Source organism: Anguilla anguilla, chromosome 9 (assembly GCF_013347855.1).
Source record: "Anguilla anguilla isolate fAngAng1 chromosome 9, fAngAng1.pri, whole genome shotgun sequence".
NCBI classification, from domain to species: Eukaryota; Metazoa; Chordata; class Actinopteri; order Anguilliformes; family Anguillidae; genus Anguilla; species Anguilla anguilla.
This window is the reverse complement of record NC_049209.1, coordinates 9960702-9981223: the sequence shown is the minus strand read 5'-3', so window position 1 is coordinate 9981223 and position 20522 is coordinate 9960702. Positions and strand designations below refer to the sequence as shown.

The 20522-nt window shown below is 39.2% G+C and overlaps 2 protein-coding genes and 1 long non-coding RNA gene across 6 annotated transcripts in view; 2 read left to right on the top strand and 1 right to left on the bottom strand.

Moving 5' to 3' along the window:
• Positions 1 to 1326: 1326 nt before the first annotated feature.
• On the top strand, positions 1327 to 6983 carry LOC118236743 (non-histone chromosomal protein HMG-14A-like). The gene is made up of 6 exons (XM_035435344.1): positions 1327 to 1500; positions 2883 to 2915; positions 3102 to 3131; positions 3518 to 3565; positions 5176 to 5292; positions 6235 to 6983. The coding sequence occupies exons 1-6, from the start codon at positions 1486 to 1488 to the stop codon at positions 6283 to 6285; spliced, it is 294 nt and encodes a 97-aa protein (XP_035291235.1). The 5' UTR covers positions 1327 to 1485; the 3' UTR covers positions 6286 to 6983.
• A 7846-nt stretch (positions 6984 to 14829) lies between these two features.
• LOC118235951 lies at positions 14830 to 18936 on the bottom strand. The gene is made up of 2 exons (XR_004766950.1): positions 16832 to 18936; positions 14830 to 15779 (listed from the first exon to the last, which is right to left on the bottom strand). It is a non-coding gene; the product is annotated as an uncharacterized LOC118235951 (long non-coding RNA).
• The window catches only part of brwd3 (bromodomain and WD repeat domain containing 3), a 26864-nt gene continuing 25268 nt past the window's right edge, over positions 18927 to 20522 (top strand). For all 4 annotated transcript variants that reach the window (XM_035433871.1, XM_035433869.1, XM_035433870.1 and 1 more), the window contains exons 1-4: positions 18927 to 19095; positions 19231 to 19289; positions 19402 to 19431; positions 19614 to 19673. In XM_035433871.1, the coding sequence (XP_035289762.1) occupies positions 19062 to 19095; positions 19231 to 19289; positions 19402 to 19431; positions 19614 to 19673 (183 nt within the window). In that variant the 5' untranslated portion in view covers positions 18927 to 19061. The remainder of the gene's footprint in view (positions 19096 to 19230; positions 19290 to 19401; positions 19432 to 19613; positions 19674 to 20522) is intronic.

Sequence of the window (20522 nt, the reverse complement as noted above, 5' to 3'; positions counted from 1 at the left end):
GATAGATTTTGCTTCAAATTTTTTATTTATTTTTTTTATTTTTTTTTAAGTTTTGCTTCTTGGATCTGTATTAGTTCTGCAAAACTGCCCTCAGGTATTGCACATCTCTGGTAACAGTTTATATTACAGGAAATGTAGTTTTACCTGGGTAGTTTAGTAGGTAAACAGGTATTTTTTATTTGTTTTATTTGTTCATTGCAAACCAAAGGAGATCAACTTCATTTTTGCTAATTTGGCACTTAGTTTGTGCATAAATTATGAAACTAAACTAATAGTATTGTAATGGGTTTAATGATCACATTCTCTTCAGATGATAAATGAAAAAAAACACAGCCAAGTCGAATTCAATAATTTAGGAAAGATTAGGTAGCATTGCGTTGGAATAGATTTTGTTTAATTTGTGTGAGCAGCTAAGATAGACAATATAGTTTATTGTAACTTGGCCTCATTTTGATATCAATACTTACAACAGCAGGCCTAGGTTTAGCCAGGTTTTATCAAAGACGTATTGATAATTCTTTGTTTGCTTGAGGTACCTGGCATTTTTGTGCGTTGAGAACGTTTTTGTTTAGATATATTTGGTCCCTTACGGCAGAGCTGTACGTGTACTGGTGTGTCGTTCGTGAACGATTCGTTCTTTTTGGTGAACGAATCGTACTGACTCTCCTCCATGTAAAGATTCGTTCATTTGGATCGGCTCTCAGTAAGTTTCGAACTTACTGATTCTTTTTAATTAATCGAACTTCTCGACACTACGGTACTATACTAAAGTAGCCTACTGTAGTGTCGCCGTACAACCACGAGGGGAGACATTTTTCAGACGAGTCAAGTCATGTATCTGCTAAGGTTCCGCTACTAGGTAGCAATCGCTCGACTACGCTACTGTATCTAGGTAGTCGAGAGATTGCAGCCACCAATAGAAACCTGCGTCTCACAAGGCTGAAGTTTTTTAGACTGAGGAATTTGGTTAAGCAATCAAACAAGAATTGCTGGGCGCCATGTTGGAAATATAAGCGTTCCATTTCCTTGTGGCTCATCATTTTCATGTTATCAAAATCACCTGCATTTGTACCTGACTAGGAGCTGTTATTAATGTACATAAGTTTGCAGCTGTGCGTAATTGGGTTATAGGCTAGGGGTTTATGCACAGGTAGCCTCACCATATTCCCAAAATAGGTTCCTAATTTCTAATATATAATCCCTCCCCTCGCATTCAGTATTTCGCGCGTAAAAAATTCCCAGCATTGAAATTCCAGTACTTATGCGGTTTCTTTGACTGTTTTCTGATTGGTTGAAAACAACATCAGTCTAGATTTAGCCGCACCCCTCCCCCCATTCAACCACTAGCTAGGTTTAATGTTGCCGTGTGTTTACTACAGTATTAGTGTAAAGGGAATATTCGTCTCTTTCATGCTGTGAACTCTGCTTGTCAAAACAGAGCATTTTTGTTTTATTTTAAAGAAAAAAGCTATCCAGGAGTCCAACATGCCCAAGAGAAAGGTATGTAACAGCCGTTTGCAATTCTGTAATGTTATACGGATACACTTTCCCTCCACTGAAATCAGAGCGCCGTATTAGGAATCCTTCCAGATAACGGATATTTAATTGTAAAAGACGTTTTGCGAATTAAAATACAGAATGGAAACACAGATAGGAATGCATGGGGTTTTTTGTAAATTATTATTATTATTAAAGTCAACTTAAACGCTTTCAGCCTCGTTAGCGTACTCCTAATCTTGTGGCGAGTCTGAAGTCAAGCTTGGTCTCCATGCTGGAGAAACCACAGGCAGCCATGCTTTGCAGTTCTGACTAGCCGTCGTGAAAATGACCAAACACAAATTCTGCGTTTTATTCACATACATGCTGTTGCTAGATTCGAGAGAGCGCAGTAAAATAATTTATGGTATTTTTTATTTGTCCGCACGACAAATTACTTTGGCAGTCACATAAATATATACATTTTAGTTATTCTTCCTTTGTTCATCGTGCTGGGTGGTTGTAATAACTCCTTCTTGTCGGCAGATGGCGAAGTGTAGTTGATTTTATTCCAGCCCCTCCCCCCGGCGCAGTAATACATTGGTTTGAAGAGCTGTATGGGATTTCGGTTTCTGTGTCCGTTTCATTTTTATTTGCTAAGACTGCATGCATAACTCTTGTTGGATGTGTGGTCTGTCTGTTATAGCAGCCTAGAATCTAGACTGGACCATTTTGGTTTCAGTCTCCGACGCTTGTCTTGGAAGTTATCAAACACCACACCGTTTAGCTAGGGGTTTGGTTTTCTGGCAAGCAGAATGAAATGACGAAAGTCTGCTTTAACTCAGTATTGTCTATTGTGTTTAAGAATGAGAAATCACGTAGCTGTCGGCATAGGCCCATTGTAAACATTACAAATGAGCTATACTACACACATTGCATGTGCATTTCTGGCTCTTATCAATTGAGCTTTTTTGTAGTTTGCATATTACGCAGCTTGCCATCGGCTTTTGCTTGTAAGAAGCTGGTTAATTAACGTAGTTGGTATATTGACTGTTGTGGGTTAGCTACAATTCTGACGAACGGAATGGTCGACACCTTGTATATGTTAACGAATTAAACTGGAGGGGAAAATAATGTTAAAAGTAACACGCCATCAAAGAGCGCTAGTGGTGGTTACTTGGTCGCTAGCTGTAATTCCCTTGATTTGGATTTCCCGCCGGAATGCTACAGTACTGTAGTGGTGTAGGCTTTGTAACAACCATAGCTAGGCCGTTAACGTTACACGAGTTCTGTTGGTCTTCTGCGAACGTAGACTTTACTTAATCGTGTCATATTCTCATGTTAGGTAAAGAACTGTTTAAAAAGTAAATAATGTATTTTATGACATTATGACTCGTCTTTTTCAGACACAGGGAGCTGAAGGGGAAGTAAAAGAAGAGGTAAGAGATGCATATTCACATTATTATACATTTCTGGGAAAGGCTTTGTGGAATTAAAGAATGATCTTACACAGATTATTTGAGGTTGTGCATTTAATAAAAAGTGAACATTTGAAAATGGATATTGAATTTGTCTGAATTTCATCATTTAATCAAGTTCGTTCTTTATTCTCTTGATTGCTTCAGCCCCAGAGAAGATCTGCAAGGCTATCGTTGGTGAGTGAACTATGCATTTATATTCTCACCATCTCTAGATCATATTTGTCAGTAATATAACCTTTTTGTTCACACATCCGTTGTCCAGGTGTCTGTCTGCATATAAATTATATTGTACACACCACAGTGAAAAGGGCGCTGAATATGCTCAGTCTATTGACTAAATTCCTGGTATTAGACTTTAAGATCAGGAGGGTGCAGCTTCAGGCAAAACTAGCCTTTACTTTATTTAGCCTTTGAGCTAATTTCAATATTGATGTCCATGGTATCATCCTTTTCAGAATTTGATGATAATTGTAATAATTGAGTTATTTTGCAGTGCATTGTAGTGACATTTGTACACCTGACATTTTAGGAAGCCTTTTCACATCATCTTCTTTGTACAGAAACCAGCACCCCCAAAGGCAGAGGCAAAACCCAGAAAGGCAGCAAAGGTATGTGCTTTCCCACAAACAGTGACCTAGGGCAGGGCTATATGGCTTAAAAAATAATATCTATTTTTAAGCTTATTGGCGATATACAATATATATCTCTATGAATGCATTCTCTGAAATAGCTTGACAGTGACTTCCAATCCGTATTATATGCTTAATGTAAACCGCTTATATTTACTGTAATCAGATGTGCACAAGTTAAGCATTACATCTTTTAAGAGCTGACTCGATAAAACAATAAGTGCTCAGACAGACCTATGCTTGCATTAAATATTGCTCTGAATTAAAATAAATAAAAACCTGTGTGCAAAACGAGTCGCGTCAAATGCAACATACTAAACTAATTCATAACTATCAAATGAATATAAATTATTGCAAATTGACATAGCATAAAAAGATAAACAAAAAGTTCCCCTATTTTAGTTTATTTATTTTTCAATAGATCCAAAATATTGAGTGGGGTCTGTGGAGTACACAGACAGAAATAGTGCACACTGAATGAACACAAAATACATGCTAAAAAAGTGCAAATTAACAGGTAAAAAAATGGTTTATTGTACACATTAATTTTTTGAGTATTCCTGTTTATGTTTGTGTGCATGGGTCCTGACTCTTGTGTAAGGTAAACTTGTTCTCTGGCTGCTTAGCTGCTCTTTTTTTTAGCCCGGAACACAAGTCTGTCTAGTTTCTGGCTTGAGTGATGCTTGGTGGCATGGCACAGTGTTGCCACTGGAACCAAATGCCCTCCGAGGGAGAACGACAAGCTGACGGGGCTTGTTCAAAAGCCCTGTCGCACTAGAGCGTTAGTGCGACGGGGTTCGTTCAATTAGCACAACTTCAAAAGGCGTCAGTTCCTGTGCAGCCCACAAGAATCCCGCTGGTGGGCTGAGCATAGACGACCGCTTTTGCTGCTAACCGACACGCTGCACCTGGCACGCTTTGCTACCGCTACTCGTATGCTCTGCTTCTGGTGGAATATCAGAAGGCTACATTATTTACCATTTCATTACATTTATTTGGCAGACGCTTTTAGCCAAAGTGACGTACAGTAAGGGTAACTCATTGCTCCCGTACTCCATGACTGCCAAACAGATACATCTCCTACATGCCGCGTGGTTTCGCAGTTGATTGGCTGGAAACTAATTTGGCCTCCTAAAAAAAGTGCAGTATAAGCACAATGCGATATTATGGATGTAGCTTAATTTTGTATTCCCTACAAAATGATATTGAATATTATTCAAATACCATTTCACCCAGCCCTACAGTGACCCCCCCCCACTCTCAGTGAGTCCCCCACAGAATGCATTGAAAAAGCTGAGCTCTTGGAGTGAAGCTAAGCCCATACCTAAAATGTATATTTCTTGCTGAAATCATAGTTAATGGCGAAGTTGTAATTTTTTGGTTGGCCAAATTAGCTACTAAAACTTTCATACTGCAGTGGGTTGCTGGTGTGGGTTCAAGTTTGCAGGAAAAATGATTGGACCACTAGCACCGCCGTGAACAAATAGCAACTGTAACACGCTTTCATTGTAGCAGCGTCAGTTGCAAAGATCTGCAAAAGTGGCAGACCAGAAAAGGAATAATGAATACTCTCTTTTCTAACTTCACAGAAAGAGAAAGCGGTGAATGACAAGAAGGAGGACAAAAAGACAAAGGGAAAGAAGAAGGCAGAGGAGGAGACTAATGAGGAGAACCACTCTGAAAATGGAGAGGCCAAGAATGATGAGGTGAAAGGAGAGAGGCATTTGATTGTGTTAACATTTGTTTTGCTGTAACAATTATTTTTGACTGTGAACCCCAAAGGCACTTCTGCTTTTAAGGAAGTAAAAAAAAAAAAAATTATGATATCTTACTTGAGGCAGCCTAAAGTTGGTTCAGGAGATTAAGTTGGTTCACAAATCACTACAGTAGAGTGTTTTACACTATACTATAGACCTCAAGTTAAAGTATACTTATCAGAAAAGCACAATACGAACATAAGCATGTCTTTGTCTTTATTGAAGTGGTAAACCAGTATTGATGCACATACATTCAGTTTATTATGTGATCAATTTAAACTTAACTCGTTCTGCACTTGTGGTCTATAAGGGACTAAGGCCAAAATGGTTGTCCATTAAATGCAAACGCAAAACCCCATATGGATGTAATTAAGATGAGAACCATTGTCCCTGTCAGTGTGCAAGTGATACAGTCTGTGTGTACAAACCCATCCCCAAGATCTTTAAACCTCTCCTAGACATGTTATTGCATCATCAATTATTTGTATTTCCACCATTGAGATAATGAATTAAAACAAGTGGAAATGCCCCAGAAATATTCCATATGGCTCATTTGCTCCCAGTAAGGTTTAGACTAACCCACTCGTTTAGACTAACCCATTGATTGTGTCCATGTCAGATCATTGAGGATCAAATTTATTAAATCCAGTTCAACAAATGCACCTTATTTCTGCCTGTCTTTGGAATGGTTGAAACCACTGCTGGTCTGAGATCACTAAAGCCGAGATGGTCCAGAAGATGTCTCAGACTATAATCGCATCGTTGCAGGAGTCTCGTAAATATGAAGTTCTGCATTAAGGGAAAGCTGCTTTGTGTGGTTTTCTATGGTTTCCAGAGTCCCATACCCTTGGTTTATCAGGTCTGACCAGCTTTTGAATTGTTAATTGGCAGGTTGCCGAGGCCCCAGAAGAAGCAGGGAAGGAAGAAGCAAAACCTGAGTAGCAACACCCCTATCCAGCCTCCACCACTGATTGGCCCCCAGGTGTCACATGGTACCCCTAAACCTCCATGATGTATTGTTAACAGAGGAATATTTTTATCAACAATTTTATATCACTGCAGGTTTTAGCACAAGACAAGGCTAAATATGGAGGACCTTGCAGTTTTGTGTCAACGAGCAAGACAAAGAATACCATTTTTTAATTTTTTTTAAATGGCATTATGTGGTTGTTGGTAGTTTGTTCAGTGTAGGAAAAAGAATACCAGTTGGTAATCTTTGAGTGTTGTCACATGTTACGTTTCCAAATCCATTTCACTGCTGTAGGCTGTCATTTTGTTTACCTTTGTGTGTGCAGTGATTTTTTTTTTCTTGTTTTACATTTGGGGGTTTTTAACTTTTTTCCTTTTAAAATGGATTGTCTATAAGAAAGAGGAATTGTGTAAAAGAAACTGTAAACATTCCAGGTAGTTACGATGTGGACTGACTTTTTTTTTTTTAATTATCATGTTGAAAATTATTTTGATAAAACAAAAATGATTGAAAAAGAAGCTTGAAGGTCATACTGTCAGGCGTGACCTTAAAAATGTTCTGAAATTTTTTTCTTAACAAATTCGAACATCTGTGGAAATATGCAGTTGTCTGTGTACCAACTTTTGAGTTCTGGGTGTCTCTTAATAAAGTAATCTTGGAATTTTCCTCATTCAGTTTCACTCCGGGTTACTTTTCTGATGCATTTGGGGTTCAACACAATAACCATCTCTAATTTGTTAGCTACTCAAATTTAGTATTCTAGGTTATTTTGTGTTCCCGACCACTGAATGAGTGTTCAGTTAAAGACATCTGAAATCATCTAATAAATTGAAGACAAACTGAATGTTCTGTGACAGAGCAGAATTCATAGTACCATCCTGTTAAATGTATGTGGTCCAAGGATTTTGTTCCCATTTACTGTCTTCTCTTCAGATAAGCAATGGTTCAGACTGCCAGTGGGCTTTTCTGCTCAAAGGGATGAACAATATTGCTAAAGTGGTTACAGTAGCCTAAATTGGTGGTTCCCAAACTCAGTCCTGGGGCACCCTTGTGTATGCTGGTTTTTGTTCCAACCACAATTGCCATCCCATAATTTTAACAAGCTGTTAAGTTTTCCTAATTGAGTGCTTTCTTTATTTCAAGTGATTATTTACCTTCTTAAGCCACATTGGCAGGAATATTTATGCATGCCACAAAGAATAAAATCCCCATGTACATATTGTGCTATATTGCGATGGATTACATAAAGGTACATTTTTTGATGGAATGAAAGACTGAGGTTAATATGCTCCTAATTAGGTTCTTGAACACATAGTTACTCTCCATTATCTAACCTACTAATTCCTGGTCAGGGTTGTGGGGAGCCCAAAGCCTATCCCAGCATGCATTGGGCGAGAAGCAGGAAAACACCCTGGTTAGGTCGCCGGTCCATTATAGGAGGCACGCACCATTTGGAATCACCAATTACCAAAACCTGCATATCTTTGGATTGTGGGAGGACATATGGACACGTTTCTTTCAGAATCGGTTATTTTATGCAATTGTTTGCAATATAGCACAATATGAACACGTGAATCTAATTATTCAGGGCATGTATTGCTATTCCTGACAATGTGGCTTAAGAAGGTAAATAATCTCTCTGAAAATTAAAAGCACCCAGTTACACAAAATTAACATGTTGTTAAAATTCTGTGGATTGCAATTGTGGATGTAACAAAAACCAGCTTATACAGGGGGGCCATGGGACAGAGTTTGAGAATCACTGGCCTAAATAATGACAATGCTTTCCCTCTACATTGCTGTCACTCTTTCACTCACTGTTATTTAAGTTTTTGGTTACTGGTTGTGAAAACGCCACTGCAGATTGCTGTGGATCCAGGTCCACCCTGTCATTACTTCAGCTCCCCTATTTGGGAGGGGCTTGAAGTAAGAGTGACATGTCCATACAGATGAAATTGGGTTACATAATGAAATCACATCTTACTTATCAGTATTATGCTGTAAACTTTGTGTGGTAAAGTTAAAAATGGGCAATTATGTAGAACAAGCCTGTGGCCATTTTAGTAACTGGGGATTTGTTCGATGGAAAAACACTAGGTGACATGGCTCCTTTTACTAATCTGCAGTCTCCAGTTAATTCCCTTTCACTTCTCCCAACCTGTACTCCTGTGGTAAAATTTCAGAATACAGGTGTAGAAGATTTCCATCAGCAAATAAGTGTATTTTTGGAATGTAGGTTCAGAAAATGTATGAAATAGGACATTTCTCTGAGGTTTTAGATGATGGGTCACAGGTCTGTGGTAGGAAGCATTTATTTTTCTTTTTAATGTCCTTTCATGTAAAGAGAAGTTCTTGAAGCTTTAACGTCATTGTGTTGACAACACTGGCAGAATGTATTCAGGTTAAATATTTTCTATTCCACAAAACCTTCTATTTTAACTGAAGATATTAACACCTTTGCTACAGTATTGTGCAGAAGGGAGAGACCACCATTTAATTTATTCAATTTCCAGTTAAATCAGCCATTCAGTGCATTTTTTTTACAGTGTCACAAGTAATAAGCCTCCACCGCTACATATAATATCAAATCTCTCAGTATTTGTCCATTCTTTCTTCTATGCACTCTGCTACCACTTTAGGTCTTCAATCTTTCCCATCAACAAAATTTACGGCTTTGTCCTCCCAACAAAAGTTGTTTCCAAACTGATTTGATTATTTTATATTGAGCCTTTTGCCTTAAAAAGGGACTAACGTTCAAATAAACACCTACCCAAAAACGCCTGTCTTGTCACGTGCATCTAAAATGACTAAAGGAGATATTTCAAATGAGATTAGATATACAGTGCCTAGAAAAATGATTTGCCCTTTCCTGGTTTCCTTGGAAGGAGCTAAATACTTTTACAGATCTTTAGACACAATGTAATATTAGACAAAGGGAACCTAAATAAATACCAAACACATTTTAAAAAAATAATTTTTATTTATTTAATGAAAAAAGTTATCGAACATCCATCACCTATTTGAAAAAGTAATTGTCCCCTTAAACTTAATAACTAGTTGCGCCAACTTTAGCAGCAATAAATGCTTCCTATAATTTGATATCAGTCTTTCACATCGCTGTGGAGGAATTGTACCCCACTCTTCTTTGCAGAACTTAACGCAGACAAATTGGTAGGTTTTTGAACATGAACTGCTCGTTTCAAGTCCTGCCACAGCATCTATTGGGTTGAAGTCAGGACTTTGACTGGGCCATTGCAAAACTTTACTTTAGTTTCTTTTCTGGTATTCATATGTGGACTTTCTTTTGTGTTCTGGATCATTGTCTTGCTGCATAACCCAATTACGCTTCAGCTTCAGCTCACAGACAGATGACCGGACATTCTCCTTTAGAATTTTCTGGTGCACAGTAGAATTCGTGGTTCCATCAATAACATCAATTCGTCCAGGGCCTAAGGCAGCAATGCATCCCCACACCATCACACCACCACCACCATGTTTGACTGTTAATATGATGTTCTTACTGTGAAATGCTGCATTTGATTTACAGGAAACATAATGGGACCTCTGTTGTCCAAAAAGTTCCACTTTTGACTCACCTGTGCATAGAACATTATCCCAAAAGGCTTGGGGATCATCCAGGTGCTTCTTTGCGTGTGTGAGATGACCATTGATGTTTCTCTTGGTTATCAGTGGCTTCTGCCTTACTATTCTCCCATGCCCAGTCTCTTTCTTATTTTCTCTTTCTTGTTTTTTTTTTCTCAATATCTGTATTGTCAAAACACAATTGAATGAGAATGTGGATTGTCAGTTATGGGAACTGCTGAAATGGCCATTATATTGTACGATGCATACTGACTGTATTTTTGTTTAAGATTTATTTCTGCTCAAAATGGGACGAATGGTAAAATATGGAAATTTTAAAGCTTTTTTTATCCTGTTTGCACAAATGCAAATCATTCTAGACTGGAGATACACCCTTTCATGCCTCCCCCACTGGTTAACTATAAGTAAAAATGAAAAATGTTTGTACAATAAGAGTTCTGTGTAAATCTATGTATTACATATATGAATTGAAATGTAGTAGTTATATTATGTGGCCCAACTCACTGGCCACAGGGGCTGCACAGATAAGAGTACACCATTTTCAGCATGGCAGTGGTTTCTTTTTGAAAACTACATTCTGATGACAATGACTCAGTCCCCCACCCAACCTGCATTGAAAAGTTAATTGAGTTTAAAAGCTTAACTATAATTTTTCATTTCAATGTGTTGTCCTTCCTCATTTCTTATGTTTTTTTTTCTGTGTAAATCAAGAAGCAACTGAATACTGTAAAAAAAAAAATATTAGGCTACAAGCACCTTTTTTGTTTTCAATAAAATGTTTTCTTTCGCTGTATTTGAGACAATTCAAAACAGAGAAATGTACCTTTCACTGCAGCACTGCCCAGACTCAGATTGATGGACAGATACAGACAATATGCTACACATAGTGTCCTCCATAATGTTTGGGAATTTTTTTTCTTTTTTCTTTTTTTCTTGTACTGCACAGTTTTAGATGTTATCAAATAATTCACATGTGGTTAAAGTTCATTCGCTTTTTATACATGTTGGTGTCACCATGTAGAGATTACAGCACTTTGTTTTACCTAGCTCCCTCCCCCATTTCAGGGCACCATAATGTTTGGGGTATATTAATGTTATGTTTAAAAAAAAGTGGTCGTGTTTAGTACTTTGTCGCATATCCTTTGCTGAAGTCTGTGACCCATAGACATCACCAGGTGTTGAATATCTTCTCTGTCATGTACTGCACCTGTACTGCAGCCATCTTCAGCTCCTGTTTGTTTCGAAGGCCAGTTGCTTTTAGTTTTCTCTTAACCATATAAAACACATGTTCAGTTGGATTCTGATTAGGTGAATGGCTTGCCCAGTCAAGAATTTTCCTGTTTTTGGCTTTGAAAAACTCTGCTTTGGTAGTATGTTTGGGATCACTGTCTTGCAGTGAGATGAAGTGCCATCCAATGAGTTTGGAGAATGTTTTATTAGCATGTTTTATTAGTGGATGATTATCAATCATGGATGCATGCTCTCATCCAATTTCCTTGATTGCCTTGTGTTTTGAGTAACCCGTAACTCTGAACCTGAAGTTTGGCTTGACTCCATAATATTTTGCTTTTTTACAAATATCCAGCATGAAGATGTGGCATTTACCTGCATTCCTCGATAAGCACATGGACAGCTGAAAGCATTTACTGTGGTCTAATTTACGAGCGAACCGCCTTTGGTGTGCAGTGTGCGCAGGTAATTAGCTGCCTGAACCAGGGTGACTGGTTACAGCAAAACCGAAACCTGCGGACACACCAGCCCTTCAGGACTGGAGCTGCTCACCCCTGCCCCAGGAGGACGATGACCCGACCTGGTCCTGGAGAGCCACGTGTCTGCTCACTTCCCTTTTACTCAGTGTTTGAGTCATTAAAGCCGTGGGTTAAACAGAAACCTCGCCTAGTTCACTGTCCCTAATTTGGTTCCTCGGTTGGCTTGCAGGGTAACGTTCCTTATCACAGAATTTGGCATCTCTCAAGTGAAAGCCCTCTCACTGGAAATCTCATGAATTTCTGTAAAAGTACATTTAGCTTTCATCATACAGTTAAATGCAAAAGTACTGGGATAGTCATGGCAAACTGGTTGTTTTTCTTCTGTACTAAGCACATTTGTATTTCAAATCAATCAGTCAATGACTATGAGGCAAGATTCACAATTTCAACATTTATTTCATGTGTTTTTTTTTTTTTGTTTTTTTTTAACAGACATTGAACTATATTGCAACAGTGCAATTCAATGAGTCAAGTCCTCTAAGTCAGCATACATATTGGGCAATGTAAGTTTTGACTAATTTAGTGAATCGCAAGATCAATATTTCATTGCATAACTCTTACATTTGATGACTGTATCAAGTCTGCGACTCATGGACATCACTAGGTTTTGCCTTTCTCAGTCTTCACCGCACAGTGTCCTGCAATAATTTCATCCCCTATGTTTGGAGATCATTAGCAATTGCTCACCCTGACAATTTAGGATTTTTTTCACAACTCTTTTTATTGTCCTGTCTTCACTTTCTGGCATCTTCCATGGATTGTCTGATCGCTGGTGATTCCTAAGTCCTCCAGTCCTTAGATATTCCTTTAGGACGTTCCCTAAATGACTTTGAAAATCACAAACATTCTGCAATAGCTCTAATTCATTCATTCATTCTTATTTTCTTTCATTCTCACAATTGCTTTCTTGGATGTCATATTCAGTTCTCTGGTCCTCATCTGCAATTTTCGCTTTTCACTTATAAAGCCGACTGTACAAATGCTTACATGTGCATATAACCCATGCCCTGACTCACAGCTTTCTATTTTTAAATTATTAGAGTAACATGGTAAACCTGTGAAATTTTAATCAGCTAGTGGTCATTTGTCCCAATACTTATGCTGATTTGGAATGGGGGATCTTGACTCATTGAATGGCATTGTTGTTTTATAGTTCAATGTCTGTTTTTAAAATAAATAAAAAAACACGAAATAAATGCAGACATTTTTCTCGTAGTCATTGTTTGTTTTGAAATACAAAGTACAGAGGATCTGACACAACTGTCCCAATGTTCTTGCATTTAACTGTATGTACCTCAGTGAAGACTATTGCAGTTCAGTCTGTTGCTTGAGATCTGTGCTGAGATCTCCACCCACAGGGTTAAAATCTTTAATGTGCCCTTTCAGTTTTGAGTAACAGCTTCTTGATTATTATTTTTTACAAAGGCCAGGTTAGGAATTTGTGTGGTTTTCAAAACCAGATAGGTCAGACACCCTGGTTCACGTTTGTATAGCAGGTTCTTGGACGGGAAGAGTAGGTGACAATTATTCTCCGCACAAACTGATGGGTGGCAACTTAATGAAGCATATGGCTTAGCATCACAAAACTTGGGCTCCCAGACATGAGCCGATCTATACAAATCCTTCATCTGATCTGCATAAAAGATTACAGTCTCAGCATTCTCTACTTTAATATCCCTTTCTTGTCTGTCCCCTTGCAGCTCCCCAGGAACTGTCAAAGACAGCGAGCTCAAGGTTAAATCTGTGCACAGCACCTCGAATGTAAAAATGATCGTACACACACCTTACCCGTCGAACGTTAAGAACGACCAAATTCCTCTTCCCTTGTTTTCCAGTAACGTGCCCCTGAAAAGGAGTAGAATTATTCATGGAATTTGGGAAAAGCCATACTGCTCGTTTGTTCATGAGAATATACAGTGGTACTACACAGCTGAGTAACAGGCTGCTCCTCACTGCCCTGATGAGCAGCTGGCAGCTGAATGAAAGTAGAGTGTGTGTGAAGCTGGGCCTTTGTTGTGAAGGTCTGTGTCTGGGAGGAGGGGGTTGTGTGTGATCTAAGAGTGGGCAGGCAGCCGTCCATCGCCCAAATCCCCCATCCCACAGCGAGGCGGGACAGGGCAGGGCGGGAGGCTTGGCCATCCTTGTCAGGGACGTGGCTCTTCCCACCAGAAACACACATTGTTTCAAATAATTTTGACAACTGGAGCATGAGAAGTGTGACCTACTTATGTACAGGATCGCCTGTGCTGTACATGCGGCGAGGAGACCCTTGTGCTGTGCGCTAAACTGTCGAGCGAAATGCGTCCTTCTCTCTTTTAGAGCTAGGGGGCGCAATTGTGCAGATGGGCATTGATGATGATACTGTGTGACAAGAGGATTGCTGCTAATCGGCTGACATCTACACCCAATGTAGTGTATCAATTACTACATTCCAGATGGACGCTACCCAGGGGACCAGGGATTGGCATTCTCTGTGAAGCTCGCAGACTCCAGTGGTTGCCCAAGGTACTGCAGTTTAGGAAGCCTCTGGTGGCAATAAGCAAATTTCCCCATTGAAGTCCATTCAAAACTATGAATCTACCCTGTCCAAATGAGTCAAACAGTAATGTTGCAGCACAGAAAACATGGTTAGTGAGATGCACATGATGATTTATTCTGATTTGGTGGGCACAGTGTAGTGCCATTCACTGTCCAAATGTCGAAGCTGTGAATGTCAGATAAAAGGGACATGTGAACAGACGCCATGGAGACAGGCAGTGTAAGCGGTGGTGCAAGGCTAATAAAGTAGTACAGACTGCCGACTCCATGTCTAGTTTCAGCTTTGGTCAGCATGGTCTTATTTTGTTCACCAATTTGCCACAAAAACATGCTACCACCATTATTTGATCAAGTCCTAGTTTTATACTATATTTTTTTCTAAGTCTCTAAGTCTCTAAGTCTCAAGGGTCCTTTTACTTTTTATTAAATCTAGGAGAGTGTCTGTATGCATATAACAGGCATAAAATGTGTTTGAATCCAACCTCCGTGTAATATCGGGACAAAATACAAACCTGGCAGTGGGCATTTGTTCTCTAAAAACTACAAATCTATACAATTATTTGAATGACACTAGTGATAACAAATTAGAAAAAAGACACTATAAAGTTAGGTATATTTATTTTATTCTAAAACTTTGAAAGTTATCATAAATTTACTATATACACATGAAAAGTGATATGATTTTGTTATTGTATGATGTGGAGTTAATACATCTATTATATTTTCAATTTTGCTTCCACTGCAAGAAATTAAAGTCATTAAAACTTCCAATGGGCAAGATGCAGCTGTATCACTGTGAGGATTTGGGGCTATCCCAGTCTGTTGCTAGTACAACTGTGACAGAATGGATTAATTGAACCAATTCCAGGAGTATCCAAGAAAAGCAAGCTGCCTTTCATGTGGGAAACCCTGAAAAGATCCAAACTCAATGCTGCATGAATATGACTAGAAAGTGTTCACAATTTGGACAGAAAACGAAGAAACCTCTTGACAAAGAACAGTACATGTTTAACATGCAAACTACCCAGCTCTTCACTTTACATATATGACACGAAACAGGACCATTGCATGCGTCTTACAGGCATTACAGGATTTTATCTCATGACATGATGGAATTTGGGGCAACAGAGCTGCCGTCCAATAACACCACCTCCTCCAAAGAAGCTCTTTGTACTGAGAACAGGCTTTCCATATACTACCTGCTCTCCCCTCTTAATAGAATACATAAAATACAACAGATCATAGCCAATGGATGTAAGCAATTGTACATTTTGTGCCAAACCACATGCAAAGCATCCTTGTGAAGTAATTATTCAAATGAATTCAAAAGGAATATACTGTTGCACACCTCCTTAAGTTGTTTCCATTGGGCTTGATCTCTGCTATAAGACTTGCATCCCGCTCTTCCCTGACTCATGAGAAACGGGTCGTTTCCTGGAGAATATGTCTGTTTGAGGTCTGCCAGTCACAATGCTGAATGACTTGCCACAGAAGTCTGGAGGCTTGTGGACTGCTGGGGAATCCTGTGTGGATCAGTTGCTTGGCCAGGCAGAATCCTACAAAGAGAGTGTTCCTCATACACTTACACCGTCACATAAAAGATTTATAGTTCCCTTATGTTTGAACTCATAATGCAAGAACCACAGCAGAATTCATCACAAGCCAAATGCTATTCCTCTCTAAATAAATGAATTGGTGAAGAATTTCTGTTACAAATATATTAATAGTAAGACTACTGCAGTTACAGTGGAGTCCTGCACTTCAAGTTGCAGACCTGGGTGTCTCTCCACCAATTCAATACAAGTCTTTATTTTCCCAAGAGCGAATTTGATTGCAGTCAGGATTTTAAGACATTGCCAAGAAACACACCAACAAAATCACATAAAAACACAATAGGTCACTACATCTACATGTACCAGGGTTCAATTAAAATGGATTAAAAAGCTGCACAAAATATCACATAAGAAGAAAAAAAAAAACATAAATAAATAATGTTCAAGCTAGGCCTACGTTTTATGTGCAAATTCTACATATTAATTGCTGTGCAAACAAAGAAGACTCTGAAACTCCTATGAGATGGGACTCTGTACCATTGGCCAAATGGTAGGAGCTCAAACTACCTAAATAGGGGGTGGTCAGACATTCTTACAGTACGACATGGGCCTTCCTTATCCACCTGCCTGTTGTAAATGTCAGAGAGGTGAGCTTAAAGGCTCCCAAGTCTTTTCTTATCGGCCCAAGTCAGATTTTCAAACCAGACAACAATTGAAAGGGATAGAAACACATTTGATTTTTAAAAAATCATAAAACAGTCATCAGAACAGTACACACAATCAAATAATTAATTTTCCTCATAAAGTAGTTGTTTTTTGCTGAAGTTTTATTGAATAATTATATTTAGGATTCAACGTATTCCCATCAAAGTTAAGCATGGGGTGCACTCACCTATTGGTGAGAACAGTGTTGTGATCACAACTGCTAGGAAAATTTACGTTACTTGCTCTAGGCCAGGCATTTTAGCATGGAGGTAATGTTACTGCAGTGTGGAGTGGAAAACCAGGCCTGACCGCTCAGCCTTGGAAAGAGGTGATGAAGAGGTGAAACACACCTCAATCGTCGCCTGGCGGTGCACCTGTGTAGCCCTCATCTGAAGGACATACTGCCACCATTTTGCATACATCCCCATGGGTGGGGAGGAGTGATTTTCTGGGAGCCAGACTGAGCGAACCAGGTTGGGTCTCTAAGGGGGTACTGGGAACCAGTGGCGCTGTGCCCATTCAAACTGAGGGGTCACAGACAAAGAGGACCGAGTCAGTGAACCAAGAGAGACAGGCAGATGCGTTCTGGAGGCATGCAGACAGACGTTAAGGTTGGTACCTAAGAATCACTTTTGGTTGCTCTCTATCTCTCTTTTTAACACACACCATACTATACACTATATGACCAAAAGTATCTGGACACCCCTTAGTCTGGGGCTGTTTTTCATCATTTGGGCTCGGCCCCTTAATTCCAGTGAAGGCATGATGATTTTGCGCTTCCCCAACAGTTTGCGAAAGGCCCTTTCCTGTTTCAGCAAAACAACACCCCTGGACACACAGCAAGGTACATATAGAAATGGTTTGTCAAGAACGGTGTGGAAGAACTTGACTGGCCTGCACAGAGCCCTGACATCAACCAACACCTTTGGGATCAATTGGAAAGCCAACTGTGAGCCTAATCCCCCAATCGGTGCCTGACCTCACTGATGCTCTTCTGGCTGAATGGAAGCAAATCCATGAAGCAATGCTCCAACATCTAGTATAAAGCCTTCCCAGAAGAGTGGAGGGTGTTACGTCAGCAAATGGTGTACCAACTCCAAACGAATGCTCATAATTTTTGAGATATTGGATGTCAGGTGTCCACATACTTTTTGCCATGCAGTGTAAATTTAAGACATAATATTTCTGTGCTGACCCATGCAGCTCTTTGTTTGCTTGAAAGAAAGTATAGAATTGAGTTATGGAGTACAGTACTCTACTTATTGCAAAATGTGAACTAAATATTATCATTGTTGTCCTGATATATTTATAGCAGCACCATTTAATACAATATGTTGTTGAAATATTCTATGTGTTTTATGGTGTGGTGTTACTGTTGGAAGTGTAATACCATCACTATAAATAGCAATAATTAGCAGTAAAATAGGGGAAACAAATTATTGAAGAAAAATGTAATTGTATTGTGGACATAATCCATGAATATTTTGTTTGAGTTTGTGACCCCTTAAAAGTTTTGGGGGTACTACCCTCTGCTGGGAACTCACTATTCTGTGTGGCTGACTTGGCTTATTAATAAGGCACTTCTGCCTTACCTTCATTTAAAAAATATATATATAAATAAAATAGAAATACAACAGGCAAACTTTGTCAAATATTCAGTTCTCACAGTTAAAATGAAATACGGGGACTACCCACTCATGTAGTACTCCCCAGACATTTATCTAATATCCACACCCAAACATGGGGATCTAATATCTTGACAAAGGAGTCATCGTGGAATCACTGAGCACGAGCGCCCCCTGCAAGAAAATACTTGATCCTATTTTAATTTAGTTGAGGGCTGCTCCTCTCGCTTTACGAGAAAAACGTCAGAAACACATTAAACAGCTCAATTTGAAAAAAAAAAAACAAATAGCTCACACCAATATAATAACGTTCATTTCTGACCACAAAACAAATAATTTGTGTCTTACATTAGTAATCTTAGTAACAAATAATTATGGTTATACACTTTGTTGTACGTCGCTCTGGATAAGAGCGTCTACCAAATGCTTGTAATGTAATGTATATGTAATGTTTCCACTTTAAAAACTAGTACCATATCACGGGATTCAATGTGTATTTGTTTTACCTGGAACCATGCGTGATTAGTCTAAGACTTGTTTAGAATTTACAGGAATTCCAAGAAATTAATTTAATTTCGCAATACTCCATATCACATTATGCAATTGATGAAGGGTGGTGTGCTGTTAGACACAAAAATACAGAAAATATCAAAACATTTGCATGCGATAGCTATGATCTAAGAAAAACTTTGAAATCCTTCAAGATGCCTCTTCAAAAGAAATCGTCCCTCCACTACCATGACCTCCCCCACGCCGGTGACACTGGGAATAACTCCCAGCGGCCGGCGATGTAACTGCAGGTGCGCTGATGGTCGAGGGAGGGCGCTAACAAAGCACAACGCGATGTCGTGAAAGCCTGAGAAAGGAAAAAGGCCGAACGCCGGGGGAACAATCCAAGAGGCTATTTTGCGAATAGAAATTTCTGTATATCAAAATCCACCGTCTGGATCGAGTAATGGCAGAAGACCCGTGTTCACAAATCGAAGCTGGTGGGTGTCGTAGCCTTTGCGACTTGTGTTGTTTTTATTAAAATGGAGATGCTAGCTACAGTTTAAGGCATGTATAGTTAGCGTACTAGCTAGCTAGGTCTGTCCGGCTTTTATAATGCTGTCCTCTATTTTCAGAACTGTATTACCTCATTGCTAGATTTCTCCAGTCGGGACCGTGCAAAAAATCGGCACAGGTAAGCGGAAAGATAAGTCAAGTCGAATTGTTGTTTCGATTACTTTTCTAAAGAAGGTATATACAGAGCGGCTTGCTAGTTGGCTAACGAAAAGTACTGTGTTGCTTTGCAGATCCTAGTAGAGGAACTGGAGGAGTATGAGGTAGGTTGCGCTCGCTCTCGTCTATTAGCTAATTCTCACGTCTCGTTTCCGCGATATCGCTTTTCTAGTTTAATATTATATAATTTAGTTCTAGATGGGGACGGCTTTGAGGACGGGAAAAAACACATGGTTATGTACATTGAGCTTTCGTGTATTTAGCTAACCGCGTGTTTCCTTTTTAGCTTATCCCCAAACGATGGAGTTGGGATGGCAAACAATATAAACGAAACTTCGAAGACTGGGTGAGTATTTGTTAAAAGTTTACCCTCACTGTCAAGTGCATTTTCAACTATAATAAACTTTTGATATAAAACCTGAAATTATATTTTTAACGAAATCCGGTCAGGTGAAAATATTTGAGATGTTTTATAGGATGGGGGGTTGGTGTCTTAACTTGTTTTGTCGCCATATTTAGAAAATAATAATATTTACGTTTCGGATTGAAATCGGTATTTTGTGTGGAAATGAACGCCTTATTGTGTATCGCAAAGGGGGAGGGGGTTATCCGAGGGCATCTAGAACGAGGCTGGAACATGGGCGAGAATGGGGGAAAGAAGCGTCAGTCTCTACCGGTAGCCAATAAAAAGCCAGTTACTATTTGAGTAGTTGGAGAAAACAACGAAGGCCGATTCTGATTGGCCCATAACGCCTAGACGCCTAACTGCAGTACGTGTGTGAATATTCATTAAACGCAACAAGCAGGCTAATGGTGGCTGTGTGTATGGTGAAGAGTGCACAAAAGGAGACGCTGCTGTAGTGTCTACAGTCAGCTATTGTTTACGGGAAATGGGTCCAGAAAACTAGCGTTTGCTGCATTTCCCACGTGTAAATCCATTTGTATGCCCTTGAATTACATTTAAATATAATTATGGCCGAAATTCGGTTCCTTTCAACACCGGATTTAACTATTTTAGTATAATACTTTATGTCGTTTGATGATTGTAGCTTTTTACGAGCCCAGACATAATCTCCAGCAATATTGTTTCAGTCTAAGTTCATTTAGCAAACTAATCGTTTTTACTGACTGCGCTGTAGTACAAGTTATTCGCAAACACGGGCCATTGTTTTGTGGTGGTTTGTATTCATGGGCC